The sequence below is a fragment of the Lathamus discolor genome, chromosome 11 (assembly GCF_037157495.1).
Source record: "Lathamus discolor isolate bLatDis1 chromosome 11, bLatDis1.hap1, whole genome shotgun sequence".
Classification (NCBI taxonomy): Eukaryota; Metazoa; Chordata; class Aves; order Psittaciformes; family Psittacidae; genus Lathamus; species Lathamus discolor.
The window spans coordinates 4,896,485-4,914,434 of record NC_088894.1 but is presented as its reverse complement, the minus strand read 5'-3'; the positions used below and the strand labels follow the sequence as shown (position 1 = coordinate 4,914,434).

At 44.4% G+C, this 17,950-nt stretch overlaps 1 protein-coding gene and 1 long non-coding RNA gene across 3 annotated transcripts; one reads left to right on the top strand and one right to left on the bottom strand.

The window, feature by feature from the left end:
• Nucleotides 1-276: 276 nt before the first annotated feature.
• Nucleotides 277-2,798, bottom strand: LOC136020290 (uncharacterized). 2 transcript variants are annotated; one of them, XR_010615266.1, is made up of 3 exons: nucleotides 2,433-2,798; nucleotides 1,839-2,013; nucleotides 277-1,342 (listed from the first exon to the last, which is right to left on the bottom strand). It is a non-coding gene; the product is annotated as an uncharacterized LOC136020290 (long non-coding RNA). The 2 variants fall into 2 exon arrangements; XR_010615265.1 differs by having other exon boundaries at nucleotides 277-2,013.
• A 54-nt stretch (nucleotides 2,799-2,852) lies between these two features.
• On the top strand, nucleotides 2,853-16,955 carry YWHAB (tyrosine 3-monooxygenase/tryptophan 5-monooxygenase activation protein beta). The gene is made up of 6 exons (XM_065691260.1): nucleotides 2,853-2,982; nucleotides 10,619-10,919; nucleotides 11,884-12,007; nucleotides 12,994-13,157; nucleotides 14,500-14,595; nucleotides 15,076-16,955. The coding sequence occupies exons 2-6, from the start codon at nucleotides 10,626-10,628 to the stop codon at nucleotides 15,130-15,132; spliced, it is 735 nt and encodes a 244-aa protein (XP_065547332.1). The 5' UTR covers nucleotides 2,853-2,982; nucleotides 10,619-10,625; the 3' UTR covers nucleotides 15,133-16,955.
• The last annotated feature ends 995 nt before the right edge of the window (nucleotides 16,956-17,950 follow it).

Below are 17,950 nucleotides of genomic sequence, written 5' to 3'. Positions count from 1 at the left end.
CTCATACATACAGCAGAAGACAGAGAAAATGAGTAACAGAGGGGTCAAGAAATGAAATATACTTAATCAGTAATGATTACACTTTTTGAGTGTTTTTCCTACATCATGAAAGTGTAACACCCTTCCCTTGTCATTCAGAGGAAGACTGCTGGAAATCCAGGAAGACATCAGTTGCAGGGACAGCAATCGTGCAGTGCCATCAACTGTTTGCTTCTGGTATGCACCTCCTCTGAGACCTACTAATTTCAACAAAAATGACCGAAAAAAATACCAGAATTGAGCAACTCATCAAGATTTTATTTCTGAAACAAATTTTACCCATTTAAATACAATATTTTGCTACAAATCTCATGATCACTTCTCTTGCACAAGAAGGCTGACACCTGAGGGCTGCTACCTTGCTGCTGAAAACAGCAGTTTAAGCTGCTCAACCACTTGTGCCATCTGCTGGAAACAACGTATTTTAGCTGCTTGCACATGGAGCGCAGAGCCAGCAGCCCTCTTTGCTTGCCACAGGCCACCTTTGACAATGAGGTTGTTCCACTTCTTTTAACTATTTTCGATGCTAAGTAAATTTAATGCTAGAGAAGCATTTCTGAAGATTGAAATTCTCTCTCTGGAGTGAAAACAGTTGCAAAAGACAGTAACAAACTGTCCCTGCATGCCTGGGCTGCAGGCTAAGAGGCTTCTTTTAAAGGTGAAGTCTATTATATAGCCAGGGAAGACACAGTTCTCACAGTTTTGGCAATGAACTGCTCCTCTAACAAGGGGTCTCCATCTCAGCCATGGGCCACTTCCTTTATCAGAGCCGAATCCTGTGATTTCCTTCCTTGTGGTTTTATGCCTCAGGTGCCTGCAGCTCACCATGAGCACACCAGCAAGCATGCTGCAAGCACAGCTGCTCTGCCCTCTATAGAGCAACGACAGGGTTAACACTGACTAGTACAAATACCATTTGTACTTCTTCACCCTTCTTCACCTGAAATGTGCCTCTGGGAATACACAGAGCATGATTTCTACTGGAGAAACTGTGTTGGACTTGTTTATTCATGGATTGGGCCTGTTCCTGAAATAAAGGTGGTGCTTTCACTAAGTTTTGGATCTCCTGTCTCAGATCCTTTGAGCTGCACTTCCTCCTCTGAAAGGTGACACTGTGAAAGACTTGCTGTTGCAATGTGTTTCAGAGCTTAGTTTGGTGTCAGTTCCAGCCTTCACCCTTCTGTGCCTGGAGAAACTGCAGGTCCATTGCTTACCGCTTCCCCCAGACCTGGCACACAGGGCTAGGAGGACCCCAGGTTAAGAAGAGCTCATGGAGGAAAGAACTGCTGAGTGGCAGCACGCTCTGTGAAAGGAGAGGGTGGTATTTTCACCTCTGTCACTACACAGTGCTGAATTGCTCTACCTGAATATTGAGATGGAGGATACACAGTCCAAAACTACCAGCTAAGAAGGACTGCAAGCACTTCAGAGGTGATGATTAGAATCTGATCTGGACAGATTGGAGGAGCAGTATGAAGGGAGCTGGGTGCACCTTGCTAGAAGCAAGAGGAGTGAGCTGTGACAGCACAGGCAGGGCAGGGACGAGCTGGAGTAGGCAGCAATGTGAGAAGGTTGAGGGAGGTACAGCAAGAGACTGACCGAACGGGTATTGACAGTACACTTATATAAACCACGCGTTGTATGCGGATATACACGAAAGGGGTGTTGAATGCAAGTAATTCTGCCACAAACCAGCACTTCCAATGCCCCAGTGAGAACAGTGGGAACGGCCCAGACAGAAACCAGGAAAATGAGGGCTATGGAGAAGAGACAAGAAAACAAGAGAGAGATGACAATACCTGATCTCCTTGAATCAGTGTCTGCAGCTTAAGACAACTCACAAGTGCCAAGTCATTTTCTTCCTGACTTTCCAAAGTAATTAACCTTTGAACCGAGACAAAGCAGGAAACAAATGAAGTCCTTCCATCACCGAAAAGGAATCTGACAGCAACTCTGACGGGACCATGATTGTATCTGAAAGTGTAAGAGAAAACTGGGCTCCAGGATACTGCAACTGATCAGAGTGCCACTCAGCCCCACGAATAATGCTTGGACAAGTGGTGCTGCTATATACTTGAGCCTTGGGAGCGGGGAAGGTTGTGCGTTCAGTCCCTTCTTATCCAAAAGGATTACATGCATTATAAATGTGAACCCTTTTCCTTGGATTCCTTCTCGGAGACCAAACTAGACTTTCCCTCATCCCCAAAAAATGCTCACTGTCGCCATTTCTCTGGTTAACTCTCTCTCATTTTATTACAGATGCATAAAACTTATCTAGCTGATGAGGATCTTGGGTTTTTTACAGTGAAAACATGCCACATGAATCGTGGGGAGGACACGCTACCAGAAGTGCTTAAAGGTGACCTTGCAATTCAAAGTATTCATGAACTTACGTGACCACGCCACCCACTGCCTGTGCTCTGTGGAGATGTCCCTTACCGCAAGGTCCAGGCAGAGAACAGTGCTGAGAAAGGGCAATAAAACCAAACCCTCTGCCTCCTTGCGGCTCGGGAGGCCGCTGCGCTTCCCAGCCGGGGCAGCTCGTCTCTGCCCCGGCCTGAGCCGGCCTGGCCCCGGGGCGCACCAGGGATGGCCCCACGCGTGCGAGCCGAGCTGGAGCAGCCGCAGCGCTCGCAGCGGCGGGGCGCCGAGGTGTGACAGCACGAGCAGGCCTCCCCCGGCGGGCGGCGGCGGGGCCGCCGGGGGCTGAGCCCCTCCTGTCGCCACGGCAACCGAGCACCGGCTGGCGCCCGCCACCCGCCGGCCCAATGGGGAGGCGGCAGGGGCGGCGGCGCCCCTGGCGCCGGAAGGGGCGTGTCGGCGGCGCCGGAAGCGGGCCCGCTCGCCGCAGGGTGTGTGTGCGTGCGTGCGCCGAGCGGCCGCCGCGCTCCAGTCGCTTCGCCCGCCGGGATCCAGGCCGCGGTGCCGCCGCCCCCCCGCCAGGTGAGGGTCCCGGGCCCGCCGCCGCCTGGGCTCCGTTCCCTTCGCCCCCCGCCGCCGCCGGGGTCGGGCAGCGCCGCTGCGGCTCCGCGGGAGCGTGCGGGGGAGGCCTCCGCGGCCTGCCCCCCCCCCGCCGCCTCCCCGCAGGCAGGACCCGTTTCTCCCCGCTGGCCTGCCCGGAGCGGGGCTCCAAGGCCGCGGCGGGGTCTGCCTCCGGCGCGCTGCGGGAGGGCCCCCGCGGGAGGGCTGTGGGGGCGGTGGCGGGCCCTGCCTCCCCCTCCGAGCAACGCAGTGACCCTCCCGCGGCTGCCGCTGCGGGGCCCGGGCGGGCGGGGCCGCCGCCGCCTCCCCCCCAGCCCAGCTCCGGGCCGTGCCCCGCCCCGCCCCGGGTGAGTCACTCGCTCCCCGAGGGCGCGGCCGGCCGCGCGCACCTGTACCGAGCGGCCGGGGCAGTGCCGCTCGCAGCCCTGCCCTTGCCGAAGGCTCCCGCCTTCACCGCCCCAAGCCCGGCAGAAGGGGTTGGGGCGCCCTCGCGGGGTCCCCAGACCGGGAGCTCTGGCCCTGCCGGAATGCAGGGCCCGGGGAGGTGCCATTTCTGTGCCGGTTGCTGTGAGCCTGCTCACGTAAGACTCAAGGCGGCCACGGAAATGTCCTGAACGCTTTAGAAGGAAGCGAAATGATTTTATTATTATTTTCGGTTTCGGGTCGTTTGTGTCTGTTTGCGAATAGAGATGTGCTTAGGGAGGGTGCCAGAGGGAAAGAAGGTTGCTTCAAGCCAGTCCCAGCCTACGGAAGGGCTGGGCCGTAACTCAGAACTAATAACTGTAGGTTTTATTTGAGGTATGTACAACCAGGTATTAATTGGGATGATCAGATATCGGTGGTGTGCACTCACTGTGTTAGCCTGCAGGAGCAAAAATGCGTCTGATGCAGAGATCACAATATTGATTTGTTGCTTTCAGCCAAATTCGTTATTAATAGTTAAAATACCTTTTGTAGTGGTAGGAAAGCGAAAAGCACATCATGCAGCACTGGCAAAAGTGAATTCCTAGGTAAAAATAGCAGAGACTTTGAGAATGTGTGGAAGGTTTTGTAAGTTCACCTGCTGTGGGAGTAGTTGTCTTCAGCCATTCACTGCTGCAGGACACCTCAGTCAGAGATGTTTAATATTTTACAGAAAGAAAAGCCCTTATTTTATAGTAATAATATCAACTGGTTTAGAAAAGAAAATAAGAATGCAGTGCCTTTTTCACTCTATATTAAAGGACTTCAGAAATATACTGTGTATAATATTTTGTTTATTAAATTGGTGCCAATAAAGTGATAGACTCGTTGCACAGATGGGCCTGGTGCAGTTTTCTCCACCTCATTATGTCAGTACCGCATGTTCTGATCTCTGCTATTTTGATGTTGTCTCTTTTTTTCCCTCTAAGCAAGGCCTTTGCCAGTCTGCAGCTTTTTGCACTGCATCTGAATAAACTCTGATGAGGAGGAGTTGAGTAAATAATGATTTGAATAATGAGGTAAAAAGCTAGTACTCTAATCGGTCTGGTATTCTGATAACTCTAGGATCAGATATAAGACCAGGCGTTATCATAGCATGTCTCTTCTATGGCTATGCTTCTTGCCCCACCCTGTAGTAGAAATGTTCTCAGTTTAGTATTAACAAATGTGATTTACCTGTCATATGAATACATTAGTTTGGCATGAACTTTATGCCTGGGGGAAGATTTTTGGGGATAACTCACTATTTCCACCTGGACTCTAGCCAAAACCAGTTCTGCTAGTTGGAACAAAAAGGTATTACCATGTAAGTATGTTGTACTTTGGAACCACGTGCTTGTCTCCACCTGCAGCTGTCTGGTGTGAAGTGCCATGGGTATGAGCAGCCTGGTCCCTCGTTTAAATGACATGAAGAAGAACAAGGCTACTGTCTCTACATTTGTCTGTACAATATCTTACATGCTGTTGGTACTTGTCATTGAAATTTCTTAATTCTCTATGGAGCTTGGAAATGGTCAAAGGTCACTTTATTCAAAAATTATATTGGCCTTTAGGAAGCAACAAGTAGCAATGCAGGGGATAGCCAGAGCAGGTTTAGGCATGGCTTTAGAGAGTGTTCATTTTATCTGAACATGTGCAGAAAGGTTTGCACTGAAGGCCAGGGCAGACGATTAGTCAGGAGATGCAGAGGAGGCTGAAGTTATGTGTTGTACAAGGTCAGCAAGAATATCACAACTATGAAGTCATTTTCCTTTTTCCCTCGCTATGTTTGCAGTATATTTCACTGAACTTGTTTAAGCTCTTGTCAGGAAGATTTCACTGTTCAGTTCTTACCAGGCACATTAATTTTGTTATCAGTTATTTAGCAATAGGCTTTGAGGGAACCAGAATAGAAAAAACACAACTAATAAAATCAAATGCTTGATAGTGCAGTCAAGCAAGGGATGTTTCTTGCGCTCCATTTAAAGAGTTGATTCCTTTCCTATAAAGAATATCTCCTGGGAACAACGTCTACCTGACAGTGAATGCAATCAACGTCATCCACATCCTTGGGTCAGCATGTGTGTACCTGAATGATGGAGAAGGATTTCCCATTTGGTTTAGAAACAGTAACTCCAAAGCTCTTCCTCTCTGTAATTCTAGAACTTTAATTCAAAATACCACTTACCTTATGTGAATGTTTAATTTTGGAGTGAATTGCCCATCCAGGAATCAAATAAGGTATGTTCATATACTGTTGGAAGATTGAACGACAAACTCTGGACCAGTCTGCTGCTTTTCCTGTTACAATTTGAATGGACTTGCCGAGTTGATGACTGAGAAGTGTGGTCGCATCCTATCTCACCAAATGGGGTTTTATGTTCATTTTGCACAGCGTGATTTGCAGGTCTGTTAACCCACATCTCTGCTTGATTCGTTAGGGGCCAACATGTCAAACCAGTAACCACACTGCGTTCTCACCAGTGTTTATTTACAGAGTGAAAATGTTTGCCTGATAGATTCTCATGCTTGCTATAAAGAGAAAACCAGTACACAAAATCAATGACTTAATTATCAGAAGAACAGGTCATCAGGCGCAGCAGACTTCAGGCCAGTGTAGGCTTATTGGTGTTGTCTTGTCGGTTCAATATGTTACATAAGGCAGATTTTTTTTTTTCAGTCTCAGTTTTCATTTGATTTCTGCAGACTTTAAACACAGTTGCTTCTGGTCTGTTCTGGATTTGTCCTAAACAGCTCATCGAGATTGGAAACAATATGAAGCAGATGGGGTAACTGCTGAGTATTAAGATGTACTTCTTGAGCTCCTGCAGTCTTCTGAAGAACAGTATCTGTATGTCTTACTCCTCAGCTGTTACTGATACATAAACCTCCAGTTCTGCGTGTCCATCCGCTCCTGAAAGATCTGTGTTCTGAATTTAGGTGCTGTTCCCAGGATGGTCACACCATCCCCTTCATACTGTGTCTTCCACTGCAAGTAACAAGGCAGTTACAAACTAATGTGTTTTACAGGTTCCTAATACATTTCAGCCTTTTGTCTACAGAGGCATAAAGCTTTTCTGGGGGTGGGAAGTAAGCGCTTGTAATGTTTAGTAACTGCATACATGCTCTTCAGCATTTGTAAGAGAGATTGAAAGAACTCTAGGCTGTATGGGTGGTAGAGGTAAAAAAAAAAGTAATAAATCACATTTTGAATGTGGGATTTAGGGTGATACAAATTTCTGGCAGCTGCTACTATCAGCAGTGACTGCTGGTGGTTGGTGCTCCTTATTGTAACTAGGGTCCAGCCGCTTCCTTTTGGAGGGCTACTCAGTTGTGGTTTGACAGATTCTTAAGAAGACAGTGTCTTAAGAATTTGATATGTATTAATGCATCTAATATGAGAATCTTCTGCTTAGAATGGGCAACTTCCAGGACTCCTCCGTGGCTGTGATCTGCACATGTCTGCTCCTTTTTCCATCTTCCCTCTTTTCCCCTTGCCAACACGGCATGGCTTCCTCAGTGCTAGAATAGATCATTCCTGTCGGCCTTCTGTTCGTCACCTCTGTGTGTATTGCTCCTAGCTGCAGGTAACCTTTGTTAGATGGCTTCTGTTTGTGGCCTAGGAGTATTTTTAGCTCTAGGCTTTGCTTGTTTCAGACTGTGGCACACTGATCCATTGTTAGTGTGGCTTTCATCTCCTCTGTGGGAGGGACCAGTTATAACTGATAGTTGCTTTGCCTTTTCAAACATCACTCCTTTCCTTATATCTTTTTTCCTTCTGGCAAACACTTACCTCTTTTGGAGCTCAAGCCAGCATAGCTCTGCAAAGCTCTCTCCAAGCTTCTAACAAGGTAAGCAATGGAGAATCAAACTAGGATTTAAAGTGTTCCTTTATGCAGCACCCTGTGAAAGAAATCATGGCAGGCTTACTGTCAACTGCAGGTATTTTGGTGTGGACCATTATTTTCTTACTGCATGTAACTTCTGTTAAATCCATATTGTTGAATAATGCTTTGTGTTTCATAGCAAACCTCCTAGTAGTGCAGGTATTAACTAAACAGCTCAAGCCCCTGCATATTGAATTTTTATGGGCAAATGAAGCCAGTGAAGTTCTGAGGACCTCCATCTTCAGTAAGTGGCTTGAGTTACATCTAAGATGTGCATAAATTAGATTACTGAAGAAAGTTGTTTGATGAGAAACAACTTTCTAATGCTTTGTGCTGGTATTTTGCCTGTATAATTGATATGTTGAACTGGTTTCTGGATCTCTTTATCCACTAGGTCTTTATGCCCTTGCAGTTCCCTTTGTGATTTCCTTCATGTGTCCTTATATGAACCCATTGACTGTCCTGAACTGACTTGCATCTAAAGATAAATATGTCAATGAGCTTGATAAAACAAACTGCACCATTTCTAAACTAAACTATAATGTTTGTAAACTGAATTCTGCATGGATGACTTGTCTGGGAATCAGACCGCTATTGGCAAAGTGCAGATCAAAGATAAAACTGACCTTTCAATGGCAAAATGTAAACTTCTTTGGAGTTACTTGCCTCTGGACATCCACAAGCAGGCTTTTCCTACATAATAATCACATTCCATAAGAAGAAGAGAAGATAAGACAGCCGCAATAGAAATGCTTCTAGAAGCTGTGCAGACCGTGAGGAAGCTAGCACTGCTCTGAAACAGGTTTAAATGTCCTGTTATTTAAAGTTGGCCCTTGTAATGTAAAAAGCATTCTCCAGGTGTACTTTGTTAATGCTCAGATTTTAGTGAGAGGGTAAAGAAATGCCACTCACAAATTGCTGCCTGCATTAAGCGCATAGTCTCAGCTTAGTGCTGAGATAAGGGAATGTTTATGAGGTTCAGCAGACTCCACAGTGAAAAGTGGGATGGTTCTCTCAATGGTAGATGGTCTGATGATATCCTGAGGCTTGTTATATGTTGGTACTATGAGATCCTTCAGAGCAGGGGAAAAGATGCACATCACATGTTCCACTTACCCCTTCATGTCCTCAGGAGCTATTCTTTTGATAGCTCTGCAGAAAATACTGATAATACAACACGCCCCATGGTAAAAGCCTCCTGGGGAAGAAAGAGCCAAATTAATCATGCCTTACAAGACCTTGTCACACTGCTACCTATAGTCAGTCTGTCTTGTCACGGGTTTTGATATGAAGTCTGTGTGTCACCTTTAAGTAGGTGCCAGAACCCGCTAGTTTAAATGTAGTATTTTAAATAGAACTAAACTACAGCCCAGTTTTATTTAAGAGTCTACAAGAGGTCTCTTTCTAGGAGGCTGGTTTTAGTATTGCATATCCTTACTTGAGGGCCTTACATGGATGGATGCATTAGGCCAGATCTACAGAGGATCAGATGCAAGCAGGAGTGAGTGTGACTTGCAGACGTACAGCAGGTAGGACATTTGATTGCTGAGTTTACTTGAGCTTTCATGTAAAATAACATTGACTTTTTATCTTGGGTGATTATTTTTGCTAAAGTGGAGTATCTCCATCTGAAGGGATTGAATATGCTTATCTTAATATAATTGTGTAGTGAGGATGCCAGCCTTGGCAGTAGGGTACTCTGAAACTGCTCATGCGCACGGTGGGAATTTGGGGCTGCAGCTCATTGTCCTGGTTCAGGATTTAGGATAGGGAACTGGTTTCTTTGTGTGATAGTGTGGTAGGTGATACTTGGATTAAAATATAAGCTGAGCAGCATGTGCGAGACATTCTCCATCAGGAACTTGTCAGACTGGGATCTGCAAAGGAGAGAGCCAGGAAAAAGGCTACAGCAATCACTTTCAGCCTGTTGGTTCATTATAATAGGGCTGTAGGTGTTTGTCTAATGAACAGAAGTCTATGAACAGCAATTGTGAGCTTACTGTTCTTGTTTGCTTTTTACTGTTCCTTTAGAAGTTGTTTTTAGGGTATTAGGTCTCAGCCTGCAAACTTCTTAGCTTGGACATTGAGTGTCCTGGTTGGGATTTAGGGAGTAGGAGAGGAACATTGTTACTCAGTACTGACAAGAATAACACTTCTGGGTCTGTCCCAGAGTGAACCTACACGCCTGAAGAAACTCTACAGATGAATTTGTGGTGTCTGGGACTTCGTGAAGTATTGAGGTCCACTTACTTTGATAAAGGCAAAGAAACTTGTTTAAGTTCTGTGAACCTGGCCCTAGGTGGTTGAGTATAAGGTTGGAAGCTCAATGGCTGAGTTAACCATGTGTTAGCATCGTCTTGCAGAAATAAACAACACTGAGGCTGCCTCACTGCCGTGTTCCGTACTAACTTCATTTTTCATTGCTTAAGCTCTCCGGGGCTCTGTAGTCACGTGATGCGTTTTTCTTGGCTTCAGTTGCTAAACTGCCTTATCAGAAATGATAAACAAGTTGATTCCACGTAAGCAATTACTTTTGCAGTAGTGACCATCATGTGAGCCACGTCCCGTTTGCTTTTTTGGGAATGTCAATGTTATTTAAAAGGTTTTGAAAACATGAGGCTGCAGCCACCCTTGTCGTGTAGAATAATCTATGGTATGTACGTTGATGCATGTATTAAAACCCAGTTTTCTGGCAGAACAATATAAATGTACTTTCCATAGTTGCCAACAACTACAGCTTTCCTGGGTATGATTTGTTTTAAACCCACAGAAACATCTCTTGTAGTGTGCAGGAATCTTCAGTGTGAGGAGGAGCTGTCCAGGGCTTCAGTGCTCCGGAGGAGTTGCTGCTGTATAATAGTGGAGGGAAAACCAACCAAACAAATCAAACCACAGTTGTACCTGGTGGTTTCTGGGTTAGAGTATGCAACATCTCCCAAGCTGAGTGGGGCCAGTATAGGAAAGGGGAGACATTTACATAAGGAACATATTGATGTGCTTAATGCCAATATGAATTTTGTTACATTTTGAAGAATAATGCTCACATATCTTCAGGATTGTGATTAGTCATTTGCACTCATAGAAATTATGCATATTTGGCAAAAGGTCAGGTAAATTCTTAAAAAGAAACCCTATGTATTACTTTTCTAGGTTTGATAATTTCCACTTACTGGTGACTGTGAGTTCTGCTTCATGCTTCAGCATGAACTTCCACAGTGCAGACAATCAAAGAGACTTTTTCTCTTATTTGTATTCCCCGCTGATTACAGGAGAGCCATGGATAAAAGTGAGTTGGTACAGAAAGCCAAACTGGCTGAACAGGCTGAGCGTTATGATGACATGGCTGCTGCTATGAAGGCTGTCACTGAGCAAGGACATGAACTGTCCAATGAAGAAAGGAATCTACTCTCAGTTGCCTACAAGAACGTGGTTGGTGCCCGTCGCTCGTCCTGGCGTGTCATTTCCAGCATTGAACAGAAAACAGAGAGGAACGAGAAGAAACAGCAGATGGGAAGAGAATATCGTGAGAAAATTGAGGCTGAATTGCAGGATATCTGCAATGATGTTCTGGTAATAATCCAACAGCAAAAATAACAGTAGTTGGTACTGCAGCATTCTTCAGAGAGGCTTAAGGAATCTTGTGCTGTAGATACTGCAGCACCTTAGCAAGGGAATAATTTTGCATAGCCTCAAGCTTGGGTACAATTCTAGCTCCTAGGTCATCTCGTTTGTTTCCTAGGGAATTTGTTAGAGCATTTGTATTTTTTCAGTAGAAAAAAGCAAGCAAGGCAGTGTTGAAGGCCCCCGGATGCTGGCTAGGGATCACCATGAAAAGAAAATTTGAGATCTGGGGCACTGGCATGAGTCCTGCCTACCATTTAAATTCTTAAATGCTGCCATTCTGAGGCATGTTCAGTACTTTTTAGGATGGTGAAGGTGTGTATTTCTTCCCCAAACTGGTTTTGCTGTTTTTCTCACTTCGACAAGAGGGATTCTTTTCACTGCTGTTCGGTTTGCTAAAGATCAGTCAGAAGCAGTTGCTGTCGGTACTGTCAGTCTTACAACTCTGGATGCACATGTGCTGACCATCCACTGTCCAGCTTTTCAGCTGGAGTTGCAAGTAAATCAATTTTTTTGTGGGTAATTTCATTGCTCTGTATAGAATTCAGGTTTGTGGCAGCAAAAGTGACCTGACCCATGGTAATGTCAAGCTGCTGCTTTTCATTAGCTTGGTTGTGGACACAGGTTTGCATCAGTATGCTTCGAGGAAGATCCTTGCAGTCTTAAGCCACAAGATTCTGCAGGAGTAAATTGTGGTTAGCCTCAACAGAGCGAGTTTTCTGCTTTCCAGGGATTAGGTTACCAGTAATTCTTCTTTTGTTCTGAGTTTAGACAACAGTAGGCAAAGCGATTAGCGTGTGAGTGTATATCAGTCATTGTTAAAACATAACAGTTTGTGCTTACCATTGTAATGAAGGCTGTTTCAGACATTATGACTTGGGAAAGAAAAAAACAAAGATGTTTCCTTTCTCAGGAACTCCTGGATAAGTACCTTATTGTCAATGCCACACAGCCAGAAAGCAAGGTCTTCTATTTGAAAATGAAAGGTGACTACTACAGATACCTCTCAGAAGTGGCATCTGGGGACAATAAGCAAAGTAAGTAGAGCTGAAATCTCTCATTCTGCTGGGGGCCGTGCAGAATAAAGTATAAAAAATATTTGTGTTCTTTTCCCCCTAACATGAAGTATTTATTTTTTTGCTGCTGCTCTCTAGTACTGAAGACGTGCAGTGCGAGTCACTTTTAGAGAAAGACATCATTGCAATTAATAGACATTTGTCAAACCTGTCAAATCCTGTTCGCAGCCCTTAACCTCAGTGACTGATTTTCAAGCACATTTGTCAGTGTAAAATCCTATTCCTGGAGAATGTGGGTTTTTTTCTCATGGAAAACGCTTTCCTATCATATCTTGTTTAAACTATGAATTTAGCTCTCAGCTTCTCACTGCTTGCGAGCTTTATGAATGCAGATACAGGATACTGGGTTGATGAGTCCAAAGCCAATTAATCCTGAAGTGGTACAGCAATACTGAACTGTTCCTGGATTCCTGGTGTCTCATTGTGGTCTGTCTTGCAAACTCAGTTTGAAATGCCCTTCTAGAGCTTATTGTTACCCATTAGCCAGGAAGGAACCGTTTTCTTTCCTCTGAAATGTGAAACTGAAATACAAAGTTCATAACCCAGGTGTTAGATGTTTCCTCCAGTTTAAATAGGTAGTTTAGATACCTCTTCCCTGTGTGATTTTGTCTGGATTTATTATGCAGAACTACTACTTCCTCAGCTAGGCTGAAAGCAAGTGTTTAATCAGTGTACTTTGACTTAGGTAGAGCTTCCATGCATTCAGATTGGTTGGAATTTATTTTGAATAAATTCCATTTTAAGTCTCTGTAAAAATACTGAACTGTTTCTGCCTGAATAGTTCGGCCAGTGGTAGGCTTCTACATCTAAAACCACTGAAAGAAACATCTGTGTGTATGAAATTGTATGAATTTTTGGTGGCGTAGTAGTTTAGATTAAGACTAATACTTCCATCATGAATTCCATGATGTATTGTGCATTAATATGATTGTAATTACTTCTTGCAGCAACGGTAGCAAACTCGCAGCAAGCTTACCAGGAGGCATTTGAAATTAGCAAGAAAGAGATGCAGCCAACACACCCCATCCGACTTGGTTTGGCTCTAAATTTCTCTGTCTTCTACTATGAGATCCTAAATTCTCCTGAAAAGGCCTGTAATCTGGCAAAGACGGTAAGCAGACTCTTCATAATACCCATTTTTTTGAAGCCTAAGGAGATAATTACATGGTTACAGTAGCCCTTTTATAGGTTACTATGCTTTTTCATTACAAATTCCTTAAAAATGCTGGCGTCTTTATTGTTATCCTAGTATGTTTTCAGGTAAGTTAGCTATACTAGCTAAGCTTCAAGTACAGCCGATTTGCTAGCACAACTGATCCAGTGAAAGGGAAGACAAAGTGCCTTTTCTTAAGTCTGTAATTCTCTTAGAATGCGCTTGTGTCACATTTGAACACACTTGGATTCATTTAGCACTTCTAAAGTGAAACATTTCAATTTGAACACTTAGCAAATACCTGGAGTCATCTTTGTGGCTACAGTTGTAGCCCTGAATGTCCTTGTGTATCTGCGTTCATGTGTGCCTCTCTCTCCAGAGACCAAAAAGACTGTGTGATGGGTTGTGCCAAATAAATAGCTAGTCATTCTTTTTCTTGGCCTTCTCCCTAAAATAGGATTAGAGCCTTCTAAATGGAGCGTTTTACATCTGTGAAAATTGTCTGGTAGTAACCTGAATAATACACCATTAGGTGAATCTTTGTGTTCTTAAAATGCACTTGGATAATACCTTGTAACAAGGAGTGATGTTTTGCTGTGCAAAACGCTGCTGCTGTTCCTGCTTTTTTAGTTAATGTGCTTACATTGGGTTTGAAACCTGAATGAAGAAATAGCACTTATTCATGTGGCTCTTGGCTCTCTGGCTTGCAGCGTGGGCTTTCATGTGTAGCAGATCAATGGGAGGAATGGCTTTATTAATCTCTTAAGTTTTGGAACATACCTGAATTCCTATGTGGTTTTGAAGAGAAGTCCAAAACCTTCCACCCCACCATCAAAAACCCCTTGTCTTCCCTTTTCTTGCCTACTTACTCATGTACAATATATATCAACCTAATGGTATCTTTGTCTTTTACTGCAAATTTACACCAGCAAGACCTTCATTTTTAATGGAAGTATTGCTTTGAAGTGTTGTTCTTAAAGCTGACTTCAAGCTGCATGAATCATTCTTCAGTGTGGCAGAGAGTGCCCTTGCCTTTTCAGTACTTGGTGTTGGCATGGTAGTGAAGTTGTTCTGGGCTTTAGCCTGGACCCTGAAGACTTCTGTTTTCCGACTGGTTGTCTAATGATCTGGTGCTCACTTTGGTTTACGTTTCTTTTCTGTTGGTGGAAAAGAAATATACTGGGAGGTTTTGTCACAGAATTTGAGTAGTTGAACAGTGATGAGGCAAATGTGTAATCTGTGTGTAAGCAGAAGTAAATCCCAGAGCAGAGTGTGAAAGAGCTGTCTTGCATATTTGTAGGCGTTTGATGAAGCGATAGCAGAGCTGGACACGCTGAATGAAGAGTCGTACAAAGACAGCACGCTGATTATGCAGCTGCTTAGGGACAACCTCACTGTAAGTATCTTGGGGCAAACCACTCCATTGTGCACTGTTACTTACGTAGGCTGCTGGACTCTAAGTGTGACTTGACATCAGACAACTTGCGTAGTTTTGTGCCATTGAAAGCCTTTTCTGAGGCATTAACTGCATGTGTTAACTGCACTGCCTTTTGTAACAAGACCAGTTAACGTGCTTGTTTAAACCACAAATCACTTGTTAACCATTGTAACAAACTCAGAACCTTCTTGGTAGCACAAAGTGGAGTTTGACTGTTTACGATAGCCAGCTTTATGTTGAGCTTGCAAACTTCTGCTGCCTTTTTGTTTGTTATCCTCAATTCATTTTCCAGTTCATTGTTCTGTAGCTTTAACTGTCGAGTTCTGTGTTGCTCTTAGCTGAAAAAAATTGCAGGCTCATTGTACTGTCTTCCCTTTCCTGACAGTTGTAATTAACTGCATGTTTTGAGTATGAACATGTGTTTGTATTTTCTTACAGCTATGGACATCGGAAAACCAGGGAGATGAAGGGGATGCTGGGGAGGGAGAGAACTAATGGCTGTCACGCTTCACTATATGTTCAATGTCACCCTGTATCCTACACATATATCCCTTTGTGCGACAAGCAAAAAGAATAGTACATCGACTTTCACAACCTCAACGTAGCAAAAACTGTCTGTGGGGTAAAACCGGTTGGTTGGTGTTTTGTGTACTTCAAGCGGAGGTCGGTTATTACAATGGCATTCCGAACTTTCCTATTAGGAACATTTCCAGTTATGATTACCGTGTTTATATTTTTAACTGAACACTGTGATTATGGGTTTTGTGATTGCAATTGACTTTACAAAACTCCTATTGGTAGAAAAGTAGACATCAATTATGGAAACTCCGGCGAGCTTCAATTTGGCACCAAAATAGTCGAAGTACAATTCTGTTGTAAAGTTGTACAGAAAGTTATAGAGATTCTATTGTGACACTGGGGCATGGAAAGAAAACAATCCAGTATATGGCATTCCAGTTAGCGACACTGCTATGGGTTAGTTTAACAGGCACACTCTGTAGACATTTGTAACCGAGTCTGAGGCACCGCTTCCAGTCAAAAGCTCACTTTTTCCATCCTGTCTTTCTGGGGATGGGGTTTGTTTTGGGGAGGAGGGTAATGGGGGAGTTAGCAGCTTGATTTCCGAACTCTTTACACTGGCAGATAACTGGGATTTGACTTCTAAAAGTGCTTTCATGCTCATACAACATGCATGACTCAGCCCCTTCCCATAGCAATAACATAACGTAATTACACCTTAGGTAGCCTTCAGTAGTGAGGATTCTTGGTTCACTACCATGGACTTGCAATAGGAGAAGATTCAATTTTTTGAATGGCCTTATTAGTTTGGATGATACCATGAAGTGATCTGCCACTTTTGCATTACTTTACTCTTAGGTGAATCGAAATCTCCATGGTATTCCCATTTTGAATTTATCCCGAGAACTTCTAAAGTAATCCACTGAGCCACCTTTTAGTTCCCTTTATAGCAGTTTTTCTCCCACTGGACTCTGTTCATCCTCAACCCTCTCACGTGTTAAAACTCCATTAAAGCAGTTTTGGACTCCCACATATGCGTCATCCTTTCTTTGATCATGGGTGATGTCAGGATGGTGGGTGAGACCTGCTCAAGGACGGGTTTCTTTCTTGGATGTTTGAGAGCTGCCAGGGCTGTTGCAGTCTTCAGCTCTTGTCTGCTATTTTTCGGTAGTACCAGGATCTGGCTCAAACGTTCAGGATCTCCCATTTATCATACTGGAATGCAGACCTACACATCTGTGACGCTTGTAATATTTGAGCTCCACACCTCACCTAGTTATGTTTCAAACATGTCCCATAAAGAAAACCTAATGAGAGTTGCGTGAATAATGCAGTGGAAAAGATATGGGATAGTCACCCATCAGTCTCGCGGTATCATCCCCCTCCCTTCACATTCCACTTAGCTATAGGCTCCATCTGTTTGTCTATCCATCCGTCTGCTGAAGAGAATTTCATGCACTGATTTTAAACTCCCCTCTACTAGCTGAACAAATTGTGCAGTTAATACTTGGCGCTTGATAAATGCAGTAGTGAATGTGGAACCGAGCCTGTCTGTATATCTGGTAGCTCTTTTCGCTTTGTTTTTACTGACCAGTATTCTGCCTAAAGTTTGCTTCTGTGACGGTTATATTGCCTAGCACACACGTGGTTGTGAGAATAGTATAGCAAAAAGAAATACCTGGTTATTGATGTACTAGATTTGTGTATGTCTTTTAAACAGTTCTAGTTTCACCTTACACGAAATAATCAGGAAAAGTGTAAAAGAGTTCAAAAGTGAATAATAAAAAATTTTATCAGTTGTTTGTGTCTCTTTTCTTTGCTCTACTGGGGCCAAAACCCCTGTGGTTGGAAAAGCACCACTTACTTATACTAAATGCGCAGTTCTTGGATTGTGTGAGTCGATTTGGGGTTTCCAAAGGCTTCATTACTTAGTCCGTTGCAGAGAGACTTCCCCACACACAGTGTTAGGCCTGAATCTAACTGGCTGCTGACTGAGTACTGATCTGCCCCGTGCCATGGCTTTACATGGTCGTCCCTCATTACATCTGAAATCACTGCTACTTTGTCATTCATGCTTTATGGACTTACCTGCTCTTAAATCATTCTACAGTGTTCACTAACTCCCAGTCTGACTTGTGCTGGTGACGTTGTGAGCTCTGAGAAGAAAAATCCCAGGTCCTGCTAAGCTGCTCCTGTTCATGGGGCCTCCAGTTAACATCTCCCATCTTTATGTCTCTTTGGGGGGGGATAATCAGTGAAGGAGACTGATCGGCAGTTGGGAACCTTTGCTGAGCCCCATAAAGCTGAGGAAATATTTACATTTTTGAAGTAATCCTACCTTTGTTGGGAAAGGGCACTCCAGCTCCGCTGGGAGCCTGCGTGTGCTCCGCGTGCAACTGATGTCATCGGTGCTGCTGCAGCTTCTCATTCCTGGCACTGGTGCTCGCCTGACCTCCGGGTGAGGCGGCTCAGTGTGGGAAACCACCAGAAGGCTTTTCCAAAGGGAAACTGCTCCTGCTGGTGCTGCCACTGACCCTTCCCAGAGCGTGGAGTGGAGCTGAGTGACCACGCTGGGATCGGATGGGTTTGGACATGAGGTGTATGCTGCCCGGAGCAGGCTGGTGTCTCCTGAGCAGCATTCACATTCAGTGGTGGCAGGGGAAGTGCCTTTTTTCATGGTGTCCAGCAGCCCCCTTTCAGCTGAAGTCAGCACAAGGCACTCATCCTGCTGCAATCGCTGCCTCCCCTCAAAGTGCAGAAGCAGAGGGTGTCTGAGGAACAAGTCCAGCTGAAA

Coding starts and splice junctions, on each gene's coding strand:
- YWHAB (XM_065691260.1), top strand. CDS start 10,626: ATGGATAAAAGTGAGTTGGTACAGAAAGCCAAACTGGCTGAACAGGCT. Junction 13,158..14,499: donor CCTGTAATCTGGCAAAGACG/GTAAGCAGACTC, acceptor GCATATTTGTAG/GCGTTTGATGAAGCGATAGC. Junction 14,596..15,075: donor TGCTTAGGGACAACCTCACT/GTAAGTATCTTG, acceptor ATTTTCTTACAG/CTATGGACATCGGAAAACCA.